This window comes from Hippocampus bargibanti, linkage group LG06 (assembly GCF_051943395.1).
Source record: "Hippocampus bargibanti isolate YZ-2025 linkage group LG06, ASM5194339v1, whole genome shotgun sequence".
Classification (NCBI taxonomy): domain Eukaryota; kingdom Metazoa; phylum Chordata; class Actinopteri; order Syngnathiformes; family Syngnathidae; genus Hippocampus; species Hippocampus bargibanti.
Window position 1 is genome coordinate 21,896,445 of NC_142739.1, and position 23,372 is coordinate 21,919,816.

At 39.6% G+C, this 23,372-nt stretch overlaps 2 protein-coding genes across 4 annotated transcripts in view; one reads left to right on the plus strand and one right to left on the minus strand.

Moving 5' to 3' along the window:
* The window catches only part of adam22 (ADAM metallopeptidase domain 22), a 79,905-nt gene that overhangs the window by 25,238 nt on the left and 31,295 nt on the right, over positions 1-23,372 (minus strand). For all 3 annotated transcript variants that reach the window (XR_016115330.1, XM_088998948.1, XM_088998947.1), the window contains exons 14-20: positions 20,025-20,091; positions 17,376-17,458; positions 13,039-13,105; positions 1,967-2,027; positions 1,831-1,892; positions 1,466-1,540; positions 625-696 (exon numbers count right to left, since the gene is read on the minus strand). Coding sequence is in view for 2 of the 3 variants with exons in the window: in XM_088998948.1 (XP_088855074.1) it covers positions 625-696; positions 1,466-1,540; positions 1,831-1,892; positions 1,967-2,027; positions 13,039-13,105; positions 17,376-17,458; positions 20,025-20,091 (487 nt within the window). In the remaining variant the exon portion in view is untranslated. The remainder of the gene's footprint in view (positions 1-624; positions 697-1,465; positions 1,541-1,830; positions 1,893-1,966; positions 2,028-13,038; positions 13,106-17,375; positions 17,459-20,024; positions 20,092-23,372) is intronic.
* On the plus strand, positions 2,618-8,327 carry cldn12 (claudin 12). Its single transcript, XM_088998954.1, has 3 exons — positions 2,618-2,844; positions 4,239-4,478; positions 6,159-8,327. The coding sequence occupies exons 2-3, from the start codon at positions 4,260-4,262 to the stop codon at positions 7,017-7,019; spliced, it is 1,080 nt and encodes a 359-aa protein (XP_088855080.1). The 5' UTR covers positions 2,618-2,844; positions 4,239-4,259; the 3' UTR covers positions 7,020-8,327.

Here is a 23,372-nt window from a genome sequence, read left to right on the forward strand (position 1 = left end):
GATTCAAATAGTTCTGAAGAGGAAAGCATACATGTTTGCAATCGATTAAAGAATTTATTCCGTGTCATTTTGAGGCAAACGGGCGGGGCGGGGGGGGGATGTCTCACCCAAAAAGAGGCAAGAAAAATGGCCACCGGGCTGTGAGGAATGAAGCAGCCCGTTTGCACAGGCTGATAAATTCAAAAGAGCTTGGACACACTCTTCTGGCGGCTTTTGAGTGCAACACAAGGTCTTCAGACCAAACAATACAGCAAAATACATTGAATTGACGTGATGGAAGGACTGCTACAATGTGTCTTTTTTTCGGTCAGGGGCGTACCTTTAGTGACCTAACGTACGGACTCGTCAACAACTCAAAAACAAGACTTCTGGAATGTTCAGCGCGAGTCTTAAAACGTAAAATATAGCTATATGCGGTGGAATCTTATTAAAATACGCCCAGTAGAAGTCATTTGAAGCCATTTTACAAATTATCGACACAACTTGTCCGCAGACGTCGGTTGTCCTTTAAACGGGAGAGAGCAGGGTTGTTTAAATGATAAATCTATGTGATGCACACTCAACACCAATGGCAGGAAGTACTTGAGGCGAGCTTTCCGGGAACAGGATCAGTAGAGTTCTTACCATGTCAGCCATATTGACTACTGACTTCGCGTAGTTATTGGTGTGGCCAACAGAGAGGCGATGCTTCTTGTACTGGAAAGGGAGAGTGAGAAGAAACATGAGTGCAAAATATCATACTGGGGAAAATTGATTTCAAAATATTTAAATGTGTATTTATTACATTTTATTATTTTTAAGGCGGAAAGGCTACAAATAGGGGGGGAAAATGCCCTCTTTCAGTTGGTTGATAGTCTTTTCCATATATATGTACATTTTATTTCCTGATGTAGATACGTATGAATTAATTCAGAAAAATAATTGTGAAATACAGCCCACAAACTTACATAATGGAAAAAAGCGTATATTAAATCAGAATACTGTGGGTGGAAAAAAATGGCCGACATCATGAATGTTTATTTACACATTTAAATGTCCAGAAGAAAGGAAAAAATGAATCTTTGCATAAATAACCCACATTACAGTAACCAATACTAAATCAACAAAATTATCTGAAAAAAACGTGTAAGATCTACTAAATTTCCCCATTGTGGGACTGTAAAAGGTTTTCTCAACTCTCATTGTGTGTTTTCCTTTAGTTTGTATTTTTTTGCCGAGAAATAAAACATGATGATAACCACAATAAAATATTTTTTCTTACAATCTTCTTTTCCTTTCGGATTTTCCCTTCAAGGGGTTGCCACAGTAAATCAGTGTCCTCCATCTTCAGAGGTTTGATTCACATTTTTCTTACTATTATAATTATAACTATAATTCCAGCAATAAAAGGGATGCTTCCTTGTGAGAAAATAAAACTAAAGTGGGGTCAAATCAGAGCCCAAAGAAGCATGTAGATATGACTTACCATTAAATGGTCATTGATCACCATTAATTCGATGTATTTGATCTCATCTTCCACACTTTGTGACATGTATGAAGCCTGGAAAGAAATCACACATTTATTAAAATCAACTAAATGCCATGATAAGCCTGTCAACAGCATATCAAGTCATTGTGATAAAACCAACTTTATTCACCTGCACCTCCTTAAAAAACTGATGAGAAACGATGACGCACAATATAAATATTTCATGGAGAGCAAGAGGAGGACTATGAAGGGCTGCTGAGCGGGAGGAAACTTGTTCCCATTTGAGGTTTGTGATCAAAAATAACACACACGCACACAAGTGGGACATTGACTAATTAGTCAAATTGTAGTTTTTTTCATACCTGTCTCTTCTTTCTCCTGTGTATAAGCCTTGAGCTAGGTAATTGTGCACTGGGAATGTTACCTGAAAGAGGTCATTATTACCAGTGGTTTACATCTAAAATTAATTACTAATTTATTGACCAAGTTTCATCCTACCACTGAGGAGGTCGTGAAGTCCATGGGGTTCTCCAGATTTGTATATTAAGTGGACATCACTCTGAAAGAGAGAAATCAGAACAAGTCTCATTTTTAATTGGAGCCAAAATTCAAACTCCAATCCTAAAGAAAACAACAACAAAAGAATCATATTATTTTGTAAGTAAGTACATTTATTTTAACACAAAGCAAGTACATGTAAAACGTCACCCCCCCAAAAAAACAACAACCCAAAGTACAGAAACTGTACTTGAGTATTTGTAGGTAGAGTAGATGCCTCCCATTTATCAAAAACGAATACAACTCATCAAAATGTCATAATTATCATACACATTTGTATGAGAATATTTATGTCGTATATGTAAAATATTCAAATGGAAACATAAGGCGAGAACAGAGGCTTTTTTATCTTTTACATTTGCACGTTTCGCAGAAATATCGATTCTTTCAACTAAATGCAAAAGACTGCATAAAATGGGAAAACAATATATACAAATACTATCGTTAAAAATATATACTAAATGAAGTGAATGAAATCAATCAATCAAAACCGACCAACATGACAGGATGAACGAGAGTCTACAAAAACAGTTTACAGATTTTTAAGGCTTTTCTAGCTTTTTGGTAATATGTGTTTCGTGTAATGCTCGTATTGTACTGTACTTGTACTAGGTTGGGGACTGTACTGTGTTGTCAAACGCCTGAAAGACGTCATTGTGGAAAAACTGTAACGGTTGATTTGATATCCTGTTTACGCCTCTTATGCTAATGCTAGCTACTTCAAGCGCACTCTGTGATCTGCCTTGCTCTTGAAAATGAGACAACGAGACAAGCCACAACCTTAACTTAACCACCAACAAATTTCTAGGGCAAAAAAGGTAAGATCCAAGTTTTTTTGGTCATGCTTTTACTTTCGATCGCGACCGTATTTCGTATCGAAGACGTTTAAACCACTTTGAAGATTCAACAGGTTTCAGCGCTGCTAACTTGGGAGCAAACCCATTCCAGCGTCACATTCCAAATAACTAAGTCAAAGATTGCAAATAGGGTGACTTTATTTAGTCTCAGTATTTGTATTTTTACAATTTAATATAATTTGAATATAACTGCACCTCGCAAAAAGTGTTCAATGTCTACATACAGTAGTAAACTAAATGTAGCCTTAAGTTTGCCGGTCGGCTAAGCTACATGGAAAACCAATATGATAGTGACATTATCGTTATTATTTTGTTATTGTCGTGAATGAGAAGTAAATGGAATTCTCAGACTACGACGCAGCCGTGTTCGCAAAGGAAATTGAATTTCGATCATGTGCGAAGTACTGTATTATGGATGGATGGATTTGCCTTTATTAGTCTCGCAGTGGAGAAATGTACATTACATTTAAATCGAGATTTTATTTCCTTCTGAAAGAACCGATCTGAATTTACTTTTGAGTATCTATCATCCCATTCCAATGCCCTCAATGTTTTTTGTTGTTAGTGATCAGTTGTAAGTTATCTTGTTAAAGTGCAGCAGTATTGTACCTTCAGCCGTCATCTGTACAAATTTGAAGGTTTCGTCAGCGAACTAAAGTCTGACTGGTCGTATCGGCCCTATTTATCCCGAATGTCCAGCCATGGCGGCAGTATTGTACGTTTTCCCATATTCGTAGGAAAGAAATTACATAAAACATTTACACAATCTATGTATCTATATTACATGGCCAAGGCCGTCTTTTATCGAGAAAATCAAAAAAGTCCAAACATTCAGCATTACGGTAAATGTATGATAACGTATATGGTTCAATGAGTATTCTATTGTATTTTGTTCAGTTGGTCCTGACACATTTTCCCAGTTGCCGCCACCACAGAGTCCTTGTTACTGTTTGCTAATGAAATGAGAGCATTGTCTCAGGGGGAGTTGATATTGGGTCAACTACACTGCAGTAAATAGGAATACAAGAAGGAGGTACAAAGTTAGGTCAGCCTGTGGCTTACTTCATTAAAGTGTTAATTTCCCATCAGGTGATGTAGGGCGAAGCAATTAGTTGATTTAATAAATTCAGGTTTCAAGTTATTTCTATGGAGTTTTTTGACAGCGTGTCCAACTGACATGCACTGCTCCCACAAACGATGTGGCTGGAAATAGTTTAAACCAAAGCACAATCAGTGTTACCTTTTTTTTACTCCACTATCAAGTCTTTTTTAAGAGACTTCCCACAATTGAATAAACAACAAATACAGAATCAGTATGATATGACTTCAACTGGCACTTTTTTCCTTGGCTGCAGCACCTCTAAACGCCGACGACAATGTCATGCCGGGACATTCATGCCACCAATGCCTTCGCCTTCATCGTCGCCTTTGTGTCTGTGGCTGGCTTGGCTGTGGCAGCGTTGGTCCCTCAATGGCGTGTAACCCGGCTGGTCACCTTCAATCACAACGCCAAGAACATCAGCGTATATGATGGGCTGTGGACCAAGTGCGTCAAGCAGGATGACTATTCGGGATGTTTCTATTATGATGCAGAGGTACGTCTGTCAGGTCTTGGATTGGATTGCATTGGATTCGCCATTATTAGTCTTGCAGTGAAGAAATGTACATTTCACAGCAGCAAAATGATGAAAGTAAGAGGAAAGGAAAGGAAGAAGTAGAAAAAAACAATACAGGATCTGCTGTGATGGCAGCCACTCTCGTGGCGCCATTTTGAAGTCAAAACAACAAAAACCTAAATAACAAATAATGTGACACATCATAAAAGACTCATTCAATCTGAAGCACTTTCTGCACCCTCTTTGTTGCATTAAGCAGTTCTAGATGAGAGGATCAAGGCATCCTTTTCACCAGTAGATCAGGGACATCATGGTGAAATGTGCACGTCTCCTACAAGCTAAATGTTGAAAGCAAACACAAAGCTGTAGCATCCATTGATGAAAAGAGATTGTCTCACATCGCCTGTCCCACGTAAATCCGCTTCTGTTCCAAGCTGCGATGGTTTAACATGTGCATCCACTCTGCGCTCACACACCCACATTGTCAATCACTTCATGAAACACATCATCAGTAAACAAGAACGTGACATTTATCCAACAACTACCAGTATGCATAACTGATGAAAAGTATTCAGACTCAAGAGAGTTCAAAGCGGGTCAGTGCTACACTCCCATTCGCTGCCACCCATGTCACTCACCAGACATAGGCTGCCCTTCTCATTTCATTTCCAATCACATATTGACAGTGACCCAAACTAGATGAAAATCTTGTCTAATGATTCAACATACAGAAGAAACGCGATTCCCTTTTGAAAAAGAGCTTGAAGGACAACCGACACCTTTTTTTTGTTTGTTTCCTAACGGACAACTAAAATACCCAAAACACGCAGGCTGATATTTTTAGTCAAATGCAAAACACCAATCAAAATGAGTGAGTGTCCCAAAACTACTTCAAAATGACCTCAGAGATGGCGAGTTTCAGAAGGTCCCGCCCCCTTGTTCGTGACGTCACGCCAGGACCTCTTGCCTTGCTCTAGAATCAAAACAATGGCTTCAGATTCGAATAAGATGCTTTCTCGTTACTCATCCAGTTATGAATATGATTCAAATAGTTCTGAAGAGGAAAGCATACATGTTTGCAATCGATTAAGGAAGTCCTTCCACATCATTTTGAGGCATCTGGACTCCAATGTAGCATCCCGGAAAATGCACAAGATGGCGCCCAAGCTCCGTTGGAAATGGGCTGATTTGTCTGCTGGGAATTTGTGTCAACTAGTATCAAATAGTAGTCTGGGTGCAACACACAATGATTCACTATTTTGTTATTTCTGTGTTTTCCTTCTAATTTCGCCATCAACACGAAGTTTTCAGACCAAACGAAGAACCCAAAATGCATTGTGTGTCACTTTCTCGGTCAGGGGCGTTCCAGACGTGACGTCACATCAGGCATCGTCATCAACTCGAAAACAAGACTTCCTGAATATTCAGCGCAAGTCTTAAAACGTAAAATATAGCTATATGCGGTGGAATCTTTGTAAAATACGCTCAGTGGAAGTCATTTGAGGTCATTTGAAGTGATTTTACAAATTATGGACACAACTTGTCCGAAGGCGTCGGTTGTCCTTTCAAGTCTCAAAGCAATTTTTCAAAGTCGCTAAGTGTTGCTAATTTGGGTTGTAGCAAGGTGCTCATTTGCCATCAATGCTGTCATGTTTGCAGTGGTACTCCAAAGTGGACCAGCTGGACCTGAGGCTACTGCAGTTCTGCGTGCCGACGGCTCTGGCTTTCGGGTCTCTGGCCCTGCTGCTGTGCATGGCCGGAATGTGTAAAACCTGCTGCTGCTCCGACAAACCCGATCCGGACATCAAGAGCATCCGCTTCTTGGTAAACAGCGCCGGCTGTCACCTGGTGGCGGGTGCTTTTCTCTTCCTGGGTGGCGGCATTGCCATGGCGCCCTCCGTGTGGTTCCTGTTCGGTACTAAGAAGCTCAACGAGAGATACCAGGACATATTCTCCGACAGTTTTGCGCCGTACGTGTCCATAGGATGCTCCGGGGGGCTCATAATGGCCGCCCTCCTCATGTTTATGTGGTACTGCATGTGTAAGAAGCTGCCGTCGCCCTTCTGGTTGCCCCTTTCCTCTATGTCCAACTCGGCATCTACCCAGCCACTCACAGCTAACGGATTCCTGCCGTCACCCATATACGCTGCCCAAGCCCTACCGCCTCAGGCCTATCCTCCCACGGTGATCGACGCGCAGCAATACGTGCCCGCGCAGGGCTACATTCAAAGCGTGGCTGCACCTGCACCAGCGCAAGTATACATGTCTCAGATTTCTCCTCCCGACGGTTACGGCTCAGAAGTGGGAGGCACCCAGGCTTACAGCTACGCGCCGTCGCAGACCTACACGCCGTCGCAAACCTACACGCCGTCACAGACCTACGCGCCATCACAGACCTACGCGCCATCACAGACCTACGCACCGTCACAGGGTTACGCAGGCAGCTATGCTGGCCGCCGTTATTCAACACGCTCCCGAATGTCCGCCCTTGAAATTGACATTCCTGTGGTGACACAGTAAGAATCATGAAATTCATATTCTTGCTCTTTGTTGCCCTCAAATGAAAATTATGACATTCTAAGCGGCTGATTGAATTCCTGCACCTTTGGAGGGGGTCTCGATTTTATATGAAGGGAAATTGCAATGAAGTCGCAGACCACTAACTTGTTGACGAGGGTTGAAGTATTTTTAAATAATTTTTGCAATATTTTTTTTCCTTCACAATGTTCCAATTAATATGCAATATTTTCCCTAATATTGCCTTTCAAGACAAGCAATACATTTATCTGTATTAAAATAAGCAATGTCATCTGTGTTATACAGACGCTCCCCAATTTACAAACGAGATACATTCCGAATGGTCGTTCGTAAGGTGAATTTGGTCGTAAGTTGCTTCAGTGCTATATTTTGTATCTAGTGTATGTTTAAAAGTAACCTGTATTGGTTTGTATTTAAAGGACAACCGATGTCTCCGGACAAGTTGTGTCCATAATTTGTAAAATTGCTTCAAATGACTTCTACTGAGCGTATTTTAAAAAATTTCCACTGCATATAGCTATATTTTACGTTTTAAGACTCGCGCTGAATATTCAGGAAGTCTTGTTTTTGAGTTGGTGACAATGCATTGACATGATCGGTCAGGGGCGTTCCTTCAGTGACGTAACGTACGGACTCGTCACCAACTCAAAAACAAGACTTCTGGAATATTCAGCGCGAGTCTTAAAATGTAAAATATAGCTATATGCGGTGGAATCTTCGTAAAATACGCTCAGTAGAAGTCATTTGAAGACATTTTACAAATTATGGACACAACTTGTCGGGAGACGTCGGTTGTCCTTTAAACACTTCTGATGGACTTATTCTTTTACGACAAATCGTTGTTTATTGTGATGTTGGAGAGCAATGCACTAATCCTGAGTACTAACGTTGAGTACATACTGTGCCAGTTTACACCTTTTGATACTTTTTTTGGGTGATCTGTGATATGTTACTGGATAAATATGAATCGTAACGTCCAACTGTATAGAATGGAAGTCGCAATTTGACTTAAAGTGACCTTGAGAATTTTGAAAGGCGCTTGTAAATGAAATGTGTTGTTATTGTTATTATAAAAATGTAGCAGCGGTAGAGCTGAATGAATGAAGTTTGAAACATTCCTGAATGTATTTTTGTCTTTGTATTTCTTTGGATACTGACTATATGAGCACATGATAGCATTTTTTTCCGGTCACTTTATTTTGTGATACACTGAAGTCAACAAAAAACTGTGTATTGTTTTTTACACTCATGTTTTTTTCCATATTAAACAAACTGTTCTTGTGACTTTTATGGCATCTGTACATTCATTCCACACAATCTTATTTTATTGAATCCCACTACTGAAAACTGTGGCCACCTCATTAGGTACACCTGTATAATCCGAAAGAGCTGAAAATATCCCGTCTTGTCTGTGTAGAACTGTCAATCATACTAACACTCCCTTCTAATTTGGTTACCTTGAGGGGGGTCAAATTGCTCGAATAGCTCAATAAAATGCTGTGCAGATTACCGTATTTTCCCGTGTATAATGGACACGCAAAAGCCTTGATTTTCTTCAAAAGATGACCCTGCGCCTTTTACGCAGGTGCGCCTTATATGTGAAGTAATATTGAGCCACGACAGGTCTTGCAACTACTGTCAGCAGCCACCGACTGACTCCATTTCCCCCCATAGAAGAAATAGTGTGTAATCCCAGTAACTGTTGCACTGTATAATGTGGTGTGCCTTATATTTGGAAAACTTTTACATATTTATATATTATATTTGGAAAACTTTTGTCATTCATTAAAGGTGCACATTATACTCCGGTGCGTCTTATATAAGGAAATAGTTTGAAAATACACCATTCATTGGGGGTGCGCTTTATTCTCCGGTGCGCCTTATATACCGGAAAATACTGTACAAGGCGAGTGTCAAAAGTAAACTAAGCGTCGTCATCTTGAATAATTTTCATTTGACGACTCCAGCATTCCGAATAAATAACCCAGTGGGAGTACATGGCTGTCAATCAAACATCAAGAGCTGACAATGATAATGTCCCCGATGTTTGGCCTGCTGTCTTATCTGTTAAGAATCAATCTCCGTACAACAATCTCAAGGGAAAGCAACATTCGGCGATTTAGCTCTTATGCAAAATGCAGTTTTGTGGCCCCTGGTGTTTGGTGTCATCTTTTAACTAAAGTGAGCCTGTTAAGAAAGTCCAAGATGGCGCCCGAGTAGGCAGCCGTCAGCAAGTGCTCTCACAAGCCTTGCTTTTTTTTTTTGTTTTTGTGTCACTTTGAGTTGTTGTCCGTCGTGAGGAACGATACGGATTGTTTTTCATTTTTTTGCCACGACATTCATCAAGGAAGAGAATATGTTGAGCGGTTGCGCCTTTTCGGCAACATGACTATGCCAGCATTGTTTTTGATTATGAGGTCAGAGGAGGTCATTGCTGGACAGCTCTGGGGCGATTGTAATGGGCACACAGCCCTGTTTGAGGAGCCCGCAATGAGAAGAAAGGAGCGTTGATGGGTATGTGGAACTGCCGCTGCTTGGAATTGAAGCGAATTTACGAGGGACAGGAGAAAATTTCTTTTCGTCAATGGATGCTACAGCTTCATGTTTGCTTTCAATATTTAGCTTGTAGCAGACGTACACATATCACTATGACGTCCCTGATACACTGGTAAAAAGGACGCTTTGATCCTCTCCTCTTTCATCCAGAACTGCTTCATACAACAAAGAGGGTGCAGAAAGTTCTTGAGATTGAAAGACTGTCTGTGTCTTTTGTGTTGTGTCACATTATTTGTCATTGAGGTTTTTTGTTGTTGTTTTGACTTCAAGATGGCGGCCTTTACAGCAGCTCCTGTATTTTGTTTTTCTATTTCTTGCTGTGAAATGTAAATTTCTCTACTGCGATACTAATTAATCCAATCCAGCCGGCAGCATAAAGCACCGCAATGTGCCTGTTTGATATCGCTTTTTTTATGTATGCCAACTTCAATGGTTTATAATTAATAAGTGATTTGCCAAATAAATGCAGCACATGCATACAGTATCTGCTGACTGACCACTGTCTTCTTTGTTTCATCCGACAAAAGCACATACGCAGCCTCCACACTCTGCGGGGTGTGTGCAATGGATGGGGATTAAGGCTCAAAACACAGATGGCTTTTCATATGTTGTTAGGTTACAAAGAAATGAGGAGAGGGGTGGGGGGCGGGGCTGAGTTGCCACGGGAAACGGCATCTCGCTGAAGATGCATACTGCCGGATGGCTGGCTCATGAATATAACGCAACGAGGTGTAACATGCTGGCTGTGTGTGTGTGTGTGCGTGGACCTCCCCTCAATCTTGTCATCCAATCAAAAGAAAGAAAGAAAAAAATAACACTTGGCACCTCAAGCAAGCACCATCTCGCTACAACCTGCCACCATCAACCCCCACCCTCAAAAATCCATCAAGGCACCAGCATATGAAATAAATCACCATCCTTCCCCCACATCCAGTCTGCTTTCTCTCCACACTCAAGTCAGCCTGAAATGCTTTGGCAAAAAGATTAAATACCGTATTTTCCGCTGTATAAGGCGCATCGGCGCATTTTTATGCATCCATTAGCTTTTCTTAGCGCATCTTTTGAAAACTTTACGTTCAAGCACTTTATGGTTGGTCATTGACCGTCTACAGTCAGTAAACGTTCATATGAAATTTGAACTGAATGAATTAAATATGTATTGTATATGTAAATGCTGCTGATACCAGTGTTTGAAATAACGTCTGCCCGGATGCCTGAGGAGTGTAACTTTTACGCCGGGCATACAACTTCCAGAACTCTCTGCCCGGGTGGCCGACAACTTTTTCCAGAAAAAATAAATAAATAAATAAATAAATAAATATATATATATATATATATATACAGTATAGTCTCGTTATATCGATATCGGATATATCGATAGTCCCGGTTATATCGATACTATTTCTATGCACGCGCGGAGAAAATTACATGCAAACAGGGTCGGATATATCGATAGTCCCGGTTATATCGATATTTTTTCGGACTCCCTTGAATATCGATATAACGAGACTTTACTGTATATATATATATATTTTTTTGAAATCAAACGTTTGCTTTATTCCAATTCCGAAATATTTGTTGGTTTTGAAATTTCGGTTCGTTTGGCAATTTTTAATTTTGGTTCGTTTGGCAATTGACATACTCGGCAGCCAATCAGAAGCCTGCATCGAATAAGTTCGTGCTTCTGGGTGGATTTGCATATCATTTTCAAAAGTATGGGGGGCAGCTTTTCCCCTTTTTTCCATGATAGCACTTTGTTCCAGCTTCAGCTGTTGTTAAAGCTCTATATAAACCAATGTGTGTATTAATAATAATAATAATAATAATACATTTCATTTACAGTCACAGGATAAGCTTTTCTGTGGGTGAGTAGCGGCAGCAACATGCGCCAGCGTTCACTCAACCCGGTGTTGCATTGTATTTTGGAAAGCCGCCCTCATTTCAAGCTCCTATAACTCCAGACCCATATAATTTAGGAATTAACTATTTTTTTCCATCTAAGGTTTCTTACACTGCATTGAATGTTTATGTAGTCCTAAAACTCAATATTCTGTGGGGCCATGGAATTTTAGTGACAATGTCAAAAACCCTGGCACTGGAAATCATCAAATCATCTGGCAGTGAATGAGTTAATTATGTCCATTTTGTCTCGAAAAGTCCGCCTTGAAAAATGGCTCGAACAATAAACCCCAACCAGATCAATTTCTTCTCCTCCTTCAGCCATTGTGGGTTGACAAAACAGAATATATTTGCTTAGGCAGCTCGCTACTGATACAGTGTGCTAGCTCTGGCCGGTATGTTCTTGTCGCTAGTGGCTTGTGGTCAGAGCATATGACCTAGAGCGCCATTCCCGAATTTGTTCAGGTTTTGGTTTTTCTTGTGGGGGTGCCGATAAAGCGCTGGCCAGACCTCAGGCAGTGTATTTTCCCTTCCACAAGGGGGCAGCATTTCCCTTTTTTCCATGTTAGCGCTTTGTTCGAGCCTCAGCTGTTGTTAAAGCACTATATAAACCAATATGTATATATTGCATTGTATTTTGGACAGCTGCCCTCAAGATGTCCAAAATACAAGCTCAGATAACTCCAGACCCATATAATTTAGGAATTAACTTTTTTTTCTGATGAAAGAAGAGAGTCTAAGGTGTCTTACGCCGCATTGAATGTTGATGTTGTCCGAAAACTCAATATTCTTTGGGTCCTGCAATTAGAGTGAAAATGACAAAAACCCTGGCACTGGAGTGGAGACATTCTTTGCACACTGTCTGGCAGCGAATTAGTTAAACACGGACACTAGTTTAAGAAAATATTTATGTCAGATTTTTTTTTTGTAATGAACGGATTAGATTACATTTACATGGATAACGCGTCTCGATTTAACACATCTTCAGGTTAAGACTTTTTTTTCAATTAATTTCGTACGCAGAAGTACCAATGTATTTATACTCAGGCCTTCTACCGTGTTTCATTTGGAGCCTTTATTCTTCGACCTTGAGTGTTTGGCAGCTCAGCCATTAAATCTGTCATATGAGCTAAGTATGGATGGAAGCGTCAGCCAAAGTCCTTTTCTTTTTTTGCTTATTCACAGATAGAAATACATCTCCTGGAGATTTTAATTAGTGCAGACACACACACAGTATTTGGGTATTAGGGTGTCTCGAGGCAATCTCAACTCCAACCTCCCCTTTCGACCATAAAGCCTTTAATCGTAATTATCTAATTAGCAGAAGGCTTCTTTGTAACTGAGCACATTGCTTTGTCCACACTTTGCTGAAGAAGTGGCAATGGCTCCCATATGGCTGACGTGTGTCTGTGCGAGTGACTTTTTGTCTCGTGATCCTCTCCAGACAAAAGTTGACCCTTGTTTCAATCCCATAATCTCAATCAATCCCCTATCCCTGGTCTGATATTATTCATCATCGTGGATGTGAAGAGATGAAAACACTTACTTTGTTGCCGCCGCCCTCTCCTCCAGGTTCAATCAGATACGTGTGGTTGCCATCAAAGAACATACCGCTGAAACAGAGTGAAGGGACAGCACGTGTGAACACAAGTCGTGATAATTGTATATGCGCAAGTATGTCTTTTCGATTGGTAAATATAACCACTCCGATATTGGTGACAGTAGATTTGAAAAGTCTTCATATGCAAATTCAAATACTGAGTTTTTATGAGATTAAAAAAAAGGAGAGACCAAGACAACCACCAATAATATGTATCGTACTGACAGTTTAAAGCTTTGGCTTTTTTTTTCTTCAGATGGATTTGAATGGAATTATGAACAGTTGGAAAAAGCAGTCATTGTTAGCGCAAAATGTTTAGGCTTCTGCTAGACTAATAAAAATGTAAATAAATAAATAATAAATAAATACATTTCAAAATAAATGTAAATATAAAATAAATAAATAAAATATCAATTAAATAACAATGAATAAATGACAAAAATATACTAATAAAAATCCTAATAAAAAACTACAATCATACGATTATTCATAAAAATAAGTAACTAATGAATAAAGACATTTAAAAACAATTTAAATAATAATAAATAAATAAATAACAAAAATATTAATAAAAATAAAGTAATAAGTAATTACAAACATATACAAATAAAAAGGATTTAAATAAAAACAAAAATAAGAAAATATTAATAAAATAAACAACTAATAAATACATACATTTAAAAATAGATTTAAATAAATAAAAAGATAACAATAAAATAATGAAAACTAATAATAACAATACTAATAACCAACTAATAAATACTTACAAAAAATACAAAAATACAAATAATAAAAATATTAATAAATAACTAATAAATACATTTTAAAATAAATGTAAATAAAAATGTCAAATATAAAATAATAGAAATAAAACAATGAAAATATTAATAAGAATAAGAAACTCATAATTACGAAAATATCCTCGTAAAAATCCAAATAAAAAACAAAAATAATAAAAATAAATACAGAATAAATAATACAAAAATTAAAAATACATAAAAAAACTATTAATCCTTGGCACTTGATTAGAACCAAGAGAAAATGTGGCTTTTTTATAATGGAAGAGGTGTTTCAATATCTTAAGTGTTTAAAAAAAAATCTCAAAAAATGAGTCTAAAATAATTTTCTTCACTGACTAATCGGTCTTTATGTGACATACTTGTATGTCACAAAAAGCTAAGTAGCAGCGCTTTAAGCTAACACTGTTGGCGTTCAGTGACTTTGAAAGTCATTGAATTCATTGTCATCAAATAATTGGCATAGGTTTTGGTATCGAACGCACATGGACAGTACAGGCACGTCACTTCAACGAGCACTCCTTCAGATCAATCTCTCATGGAGCAGCTCCATGAAGGTCTTTACCGTCGGACATAAGCTCACGAGCACCTGAAGTGACCGGGGCCACGTCCGTTAATTAACTTTATCTCCAGCTTTTAGGAGATTAGCTGTGGCAGGAAGGGTGAACTCCTGCACACAACTCATCTCTTTTCCTCAAGAGTTCGAATCCTCAATATGTCGTCAGTTATCCACTGTGAAAAAGTCATTTAAAATTGAATGCCTCTCCATCACTGAATGTCAGTGTAATTGGTTGATGTGGCCTCAGTAATATCTGATGATATTTGAAGAGCTTTTCTCCACATAAATTTGGCTATACTAAATCACTGGTGTCAAACTCAAGGCCTGGGGGGCAAGATTTGGCCTACCACATCATATTATGTGGTCCGCAAAAGAAAATCAACTCTGCTCTTCTTTATCTCTGGCCCCAGTGTGAAAAGCTTTGTCAGTGAACTAAAATTTTGCTGGTAGCTCTGTCCCTAGAGCAACCAGCAAAATTTTAGTTCGCTGATAAAGCTTTTCGGATGAGGAGTGAAATGTCTGACACCTTCAAAGACGGCTGAAGAATCCTTTTCATCGATTACACACAGAATGTGATGCAGGTTATGAAAACCAAATATTTGACTCATTGCAAAAACTCAGTCGCAGTGACTGGCAGTTGTGGGACAGATTCAATCAAATGTACTTAAAGCACTCGGTTCCTATTTGAGCCTGTGAAACAGAATGAAAAGTAACCCAATGGATCTGCAGGCTAACTTTGGTGAATTGGATGCTTTAAAAAAAAAAGATGAGACCTTGAACATATTTTTGCAAAAGTTTGGTCTCTCATTCCTTTTCAAAGCCGCTTTTGTGCATGCGGGTCCACGAAAGCAAAGCATACGACATCTGATATTCATTCGCATCAATGCGTTGTATGTACTATTGGCGTTCTGAAAACAAACTCCAGCTATTGGTGAACGATCATCTGACAGGACGCCTGACGATGGGAGCATTAGCTATCCGTATGCGGTTAAGAGCTATGATTGCAGTGTCGGTTTAAATTTTCTATTGTGTGTGCGTGCGTGGAAAGAGCAGGATGTATATAATGGAAAATACCTGACATGGCTTCTGGGAAGTACTCTCTCTGGAAAGTCTGACACTGCTGTGCAGCCTACGACCGGATGCACGCGCGTGCACAAATGCAAATTTGCTTGGGTGCGATAACATGAATGAAAATGTTGTTGAAGAAGCCAAAGCTTGATTGGGCTTGCTCAGCATTTCCATTCATTATGAATATAAGATAAAAAAACAGATGCAAGGATGCGGATGATGTCATTACCTCCACAGACATAGCCTTTACATTCTATATTTTACATATATAATAGCTCGTGTATATATCATCCTGTATATGATAGTCCGTGTTAAGTGCTTTGTTATAATTTAGGCTGTTGTTAAAGCGCTATATAAATCAATATGTATTGTATTGTATGATGACCAGCCAAATATATCATGTTGATGATTTTATTTAGAGGCTAGTCATTCAACGTGACAGCATGCAGGCGTGACGTCTACATATGAATATTTTTGCGCAGCATGTCAATAAGGTGACCCTTGAAACCGCAACGTCAGCTTTGAGTGTTTATCATAAACACCTCCCAAAATATGTCGGTGCAACTGGTGATGACATGTGGTCCTATTACTAATGTTTGTTATTTCAGCTAATTTTCATCAATATACATATGTGAATATGTGCACTCAAATAGATGTTTTTTTTTTGTAATTTAACCCATGACCCGTGTGACCTCACATATGATAAGCTATAGACTGGAGTAACTTTGAGTGATGTATCTTCATATCAATGTATCCCAATTTTAAACATTGATAATGTCGTCAAACAATTTCCTTTTGAATGCAAATTCGTTTCTGCCTAAATGAACAACTATATCAGTTCCAAATTGCATCAGCGCATAATTATTGTATTACATACATCACGGGTGTGAAAGTCAAGGCCCGGGGGCCAGATCTGTCCCCGCCACATCATTTTATTTGGCCCGTGACAGCAAATCAAACGTGTGAAATTCCATGATGCTTGCTAAAGTCCGAACCAAATTCATAATTGTCCTATGTAAACAGTCATTACTTTTGACTTCAATTTTTAAAAACTGGTTCATTAACTCATTCACTACCAGAAATGCGAAAAAACGTGTCCACTCCAGTGCCAGGGTTTTTGTCATTGTCACTTGAATTCCAAGACCCACAGAATACTGAGTTTTGGGAGTAGCTAAACATTCAGTCGAGCGTTAGAAACTTGAGACTTTCTTCTTTCATCAGAAAAACAGTTAATTTCTAAATTATATAAGTCTGGAGTTATATGAGCTTGAAATGAGGGTGGCTGTCCAAAAATACAAAGCAATACATACATATTTGTTTATATAGCGCTTGAACAATAGCTGAAGCTGTAACAAAGCGCTAACATGGACAAAAGGCAAATGATACCCCCTCGCGGAAGGGAAAAACCTTGCCAGAGGTCTGACCAGTGCTTTATCGGCACCCAAGCACGAAAATATTACAACCCGAACAAATTCGGGAAAGGCACACTACGTCATATTTTCAATTCCCGAATACATTTGTGAATGGCAGTGAATAAGTTCATTTGTTGTGCGCTCTATATGTAATATGTGGAGGGGATACAACATTGTAATGGCTTCTCCAAATTCATAACAGCCCCCGCGAGGAAACCGTAACTACAACCTGGCCTGCGGCAAAAAATTAATTTGACACCCATGACATATAGCATAGTTGCTCCCTTAAAAGGGGTACGGAACAGTGATGGTTGTCTTATTTAAAATAGTAAAACAAAACAGACGGTGGCTAAATTTAATCAGCATCAATGTCGTTGCTAGATAAGGATGTGACTCAGCATGCACACTCACGTACGCAACGTAAATATGTGTATTAGAAGTACTTACTGTAGTCCGTGACAAGTCGAAAGGGCTGCGAAGGAGTGAGGAATGTTTCTGACCTTCCCTTGGTAGTAACAGTGCTCTCCTCCCTGTAAAAGCATACAGTATTACACATTGTCTTAAATTCTAAAACGTCAAAAACAAGATTTTCTTTGCTGTCTTAAAAAAGATTAGAAGATTCAAAAATTTGGTTGATCAAATTATATAAATGTTGTGCACAAACAAACAATGTTGGATGAACGAGAGACTTTGTTCCACTTCCCCAACTTCATCACATCTTTGACTTGTAACCTCAATGCATGCGTGCGACTTTTCTCGCCCGCTTTCAAATAAACGGTTTCAAATAAACGCAATCATTTTCCAAAGAAGTAAGTGTACATGGTCTAAGTGCTCAGCGAAGGCCAACTCTTCCCTCTCTGCCAAACAGCCATTAGAAAGTCAGGAAGGCTCACTCAGCCTCACTCAGCTTTTATCAGGATCAATTACCGCCATGATTCAGCGCATAGCGAGGCAACGCACCGCAATACGCCTGCCTGGTTTTACACAGTTAAAAGCGTACCGCGCATGCTAGGACGTTTGTCAGACAAGTTTGTTCGGACACTGTGAATAAAGGCTCAAACACAGGAAGATTGTTTTTACTGCCAGCAGGGGACGCGGCCATTCATGACCGACGCCCAAGTTCTGCAGCCCCCTGCCAATCTATTTATTGAGAGTATATGCAAATTTAAGTGATACATTAGCAAAACAGTCTTCTTGATTTGAATACCACGCCCCTGGACGTCCCATGCACCAACTTCTATAAACCAACAAAACAGACATTTTAATGGGTGTGATACAATAGATTTGTAACCTGGCGAATGACCGCCTCCTGTGAAGGAGTCCAAGGCCAGCTCTCCTACAGGAAGAGAACAGTTTAACAGGCTGTGTCTGTTCACCACAGATTGACCCCAGATTTTCTGTGCTTCCATTGTGGGCCTTGTGTTCGACCAACTAAGCATGAAACTTTTAAATCTGATAACTTCTATTCAATCTATTCTCTGTCAACGTTCAAGCTTAGATGTACAACATCACATTCCCCAGCAGTGGCTGGTGACTGTGCAGGGATGCTGCAGTCCTTCAGTGACTCTAATGCACTGTATTTATTTGATCAACTCAATTTCCTTCCATCTTCAGACTATTTACAGCTATTCATAACAGTATACACACAAACACGCACGCACGCACGCACGCACGCACGCACACACACACACACACACACACACACACACACACACACACACACACACACACACACACACACACACACACACACACACACACACACACACACACACAGTATTATGTGTGGTATCCTGGAGACAGTGATAGCAAAATGTCAAATACGACCTTTTCATTGCTTTGACATGTTGCCGCAGGGTAAACACGGGTCTAAAGGGTAAGCAGCAGCAGCCACATGCGCCAGCGCTCACTCAACCTGGAAGTAGTAGTAGTGTCGCGGTTTGGAATTGAAGCTGATTTACGTGGGACAGGAGATGTGAGACAATCTCTTTTTGTCAATTGATGCGACAGCTTTGTGTTTGCTTTCAACATTTAGCTTGTAGCAGACGTGTGCATTCCACCATGATGTCCCCGATCCACTTGTGAAAAAGACACTTTGATCCTCTTCTCTTTCATCTAGAACTGCTTCATGTAACAAAGAGGGTACGGAAAGTGCTTAAGAATGAATGACTTTCTGTGTTGTCATATTATTTGTTATTTAGTTTCTTTTGTTCTTTTGACTTCAAGATGTGAGAGTGGCTGCCTTTACAGCAGCTCCTGTATTTTGTTTTTCAACTTCTTTCTTTCCTTTCCTCTTGCTTTCATCACTTTGCTGCTGTGAAATGTAAATTTCTCCACTGCAAGACAAATAAAGGTGCATCCAATCCAATCCAAAAAGTATCCGGAAACTTAATTGAAGAAATACCCCCAATATAAATGCTGCTGATATATTTGTTTATAACTGCTATCCCATAGTTGACCAGCAGATGGCTGTGCTTTATTTTTCTTGACATTCCGTTAGGTTGTTGTCACTTCCGGTACAGGTTTTACTTTCCGCGCTACTCAGTTTCATTTTACTAAGAAGACGGCGAGAATGGACATGCTTTATCGCTCTACTGTTTAGCAAGGAAAAGATAAAAAGGACGAAGACAAAACTTCCATTTCGGACGGAAATCGGGCAAAGAGGTTTGTACGATTTTATTGCGTATTTTTTTATTTCATTGATGTAAAGTCCAAATGTTTATGTGTAAATAATAGCTATATTTTTATACTTGTTTGTAGTTCTACGGTGGTGTGAAATCACATTAAAGAATTACAGTACAAAGAACCGGAGTCCTATGTTTCCAATGGGAGCACACCCAATGTAATATGAAATAAACTTAAAATGTCAACCCTAACACACGAACGAAATATGTCATCCAACTTATCATGTTATCAGGTTACAAGATATCATTCTTAGCGCATGAAAGGGTGAAGAAAAAACATTGGGTTGATGATGAAAATGAGGAAGAGAAAGTGTTCAATGTGTACACTGTGTGTTCACACACTAGCGATGGCAATGTCCCCGCACTGACAGAAGAAGAAGAAGAAGAAAAATAATAATTTGCAGAATCTTACAGTAGTGACGACCGGCTTCCCTTTCGCTGACAAATGTGTCTCTGCATATTCTGAAGACAGCAGATCACTGGAAGAGAGAATACAGAGGATGGGGGGGAGGGGGGAGGAGGAACAATGTCAGATAATGTCGGTAAATGTGTGATTCTCATTCAAGTGTCACTCCGTTGTGCGTGCGGTCTTATAGTATATTTTATGGAATGATCATTCTTCTGTCTGAGTGTTCCAAAGCATCGGCTCGGCTAATTATGTCCACGGGAAAGGGGTGAGGCTATTTCTAGACCGCAAACACAATTAAACAAAGATGTCCCTTTTGAGACGAAATGTATGTCTGCAAGTGGGTGCGTGGTTAACAGTGCACTAAAGGACAAAGAGAGGTTGCAGAAAAGAAAAAAACAACAACGATAACACTCACCGAAAAGGAGACTGAATAAACTGTGTGTCTGTTAAAGTATCCAAGGAAATTCACAAAAAAACATATATTTTGTCAAACAATATACAGTAAAGTCTCGTTATATCGATATCGGATATATCGATAGTCCCGGTTATATCGATACTATTTCTATGCACGCACAGAGAAAATTACATGCAAACAGGGTCGGATATATCGATAGTCCCGGTTATATCGATATTTTTTCGGACTCCCTTGAATATCGATATAACGAGACTTTACTGTATGTAAATCCAACTATTAATTGCGATTTTATTTTCACTCATTCACTGCCATTCCCGAATTTATTCGGTCATTGAAAAGTATGATGTGGAGCGGCATTCCCGAATTTTTTTCGGGTTTTGGTTTTTCTTGCAGTGGGGCTGAGGGGTGCATATGAACCTTCGGTCAGCCCCTAGCAATGTTTTTCCCTCTCACGAGGGGGCAGCATTTGCCTTTTGTACAGCTGCCCCCATTTCAAGCTCATATAACTCCAGACGCATATTTTTTTTCTGATGAAAGAAGAGAGACTAAGGTCATATGCTACATTGAATGTTTATGTAGTCTTAAAACTCAATATTTTGTGGGTCCTGCAATTTGAGTGAAAATGACAAAAACCCTGGAACTTTAGTGGACATATTTTTGCACATGACCTGCATGAAAACTGATATTTTCGAAACATAATAAACTCAAAACACGAGGAACATCCGATATGGTAAGGTAACATTTCAATGTGCTTTCAAAATAAGAGTCTGGAGATTTTTTTTTTTTTCGTTTGGGATTTGTTGGGATAGCATTTTGTTCCAGCTTCAGCTGTTGTTAAAGCGCCATATAAACAAATATGTATGTACAGTATTGCATTGTATTTTGGGCAACCACCCCCATTTCAAGCTCATATAACTCCATACCCATATAATTTAGGAATTGACTCATTCTTTTCCAATGAAAGAAGATAGTCTAAGCTTTCTTATATCGCATTAAATGTTCATGTAGTCCTAAAACTAAACATTTTGTGGGTCCTGCAATTTGAGTGAAATTGACAAAAACCCTAGCACTGGAGTGGAGACATTTTTGCACATCATCTGGCAGTGAATGAAGTGTTAAAATGAATTGATTAAAAATCAAAAAAAAAAAAGAAATCACATACAAAAGCCAAAGAAAAAGACAAACATTATTGAGCTATCGTTTAGCTAATAACCAAGGTGTCTCATGACATTGGCTGACGTCACAGGTCAATTTAGCTTGACTTAAGAGCCTGTTTTTCCAAACAACTCCGGTTGAACTCCAAATGGTACCACTCTGGGGACGTTGGACCAAGAAATAAAGATTTCTTGTGGAATCATCTCAAATCAAGTTGTTTTGATCAAATCGTCATCAAAAACGATTCTGGCAAAGCATAGAAGAAGCTGGCTTCACTCCTTTCCTGCCTCACAACAGCCTCCAGACCTGCGCAGGAAAGAAGACTCCTCTGGATGACTAATGGCCACTACGGCGCGCTCAGGTCATAAAAACACAAAGAGGTGGGAGATAAAATGGAAAGATGGAGGTATGGCCATCATGAGAGGGAATAAAGAGGCAAGCAAAGTTAACGAGAGGGAGGTGTCAACGCATAGCTCGAGGGCTCTGAATGATATCCCATCATGCACCGCTCTAAGGTCTATCCGGCTAAAAAAAACCCTGCGCCATCAAGACGATTGTTAGTGATGTTCGGTCGGACACTGTGAACAAAGGCTTGAACACAGGAAGATTGTCTTTTACTGCCGGCAGGGCACGTAGCCATTCATGACCGACGCCCAATCTCTGCAGCCCTCTTGATTTGAATACCACGCCTCTGGACGTCCCAAGCACCAACAACTATAAAACAATAGAACGTAGGCATTTTAATTGGTTGTCCTTTCCATGAAGTGATAGATTAGTAACCTGGCTAATGGCCTCTTCCTATGAAGGAGTTTACCAAGTCGTAAATTAGCCCAAGGCCAGATCTCCTACATGAAGATGACAGTTTACCAGGTTGTGTCTGTTCACCTCAGATTGACCCCAGATTCTCTGTGCTTCCATTGTGGGCCTTCTAAGCATGAAACTTTTAAATATGATAACTTCTATTCTGTCTATTCTCTATCCATGGTGTAATAAGAACCACAGAGATCACTTGATAGCCTCCTATTGTGTATCGTGGCTAATTTGGCACGATCGACAACACGTTCAAGCTGTGAGGAGCAAAGTTCGGCGCATGTAACATCAAGACATGATCTGAGGGTCAAAGGGGAAATGTTTGCTTTTGTTCTTCTGGGATGGATGTTTAAGATTCACAGCTTGTGATCTTGATCCACGCTGAGCCGGCCCGGCAAGAGGACTGCGGGGCGGTTGGAGGGATTGGAGGAGGGGTAGAGAGCGAGCAGGGGGGCAAGCTAAGGCGCCATTGCCTCTGATGGACGGGGCCTGATAGCACATTGCAGATTTAAATCATGGAGGATTTAAATAATTTAGTAGACAAAGACGTAAACACTCAACCCCATGTTCGTAATCAGTGGCCTGACACCATGCCTCCTTCCCTGAGTACACAAATGCCTCTTCTCAGTCTAATAAACTGATTTACAATTAACATTTACCCAATACTGCTACATACTTTTTACTGCAGCCCCAAACAAATAATCACGTTGCTTTGTTTTTTGTTGTTGTTGTTTTGACTTCAAGATGGCGGTGGGAAAGTGGGTGCTATTACAGCAGCTCCTGTATTTTATTTTTTTGCTTCTTCTTTTTCATACCTCTTTCTTTCATAAATTTGCTGCTGTGAAATGTAAATTTCTCCACTGTGAGACTAATAAAGGTGAATCTATTCTAATCTGATATACAATACAATACATATTGATTTATATAGCGCTTTAACAACAGCTGAAGCTGTAACAAAGCACTTAACATGG

What these genes read in the sequence shown, in the direction of transcription:
- cldn12 (XM_088998954.1), top strand. Translation starts at nt 4,260, where the DNA reads ATGTCATGCCGGGACATTCATGCCACCAATGCCTTCGCCTTCATCGTC. An exon ending in GTTTCTATTATGATGCAGAG is followed by an intron (nt 4,479 to 6,158) that starts GTACGTCTGTCA and finishes TCATGTTTGCAG; the next exon opens with TGGTACTCCAAAGTGGACCA.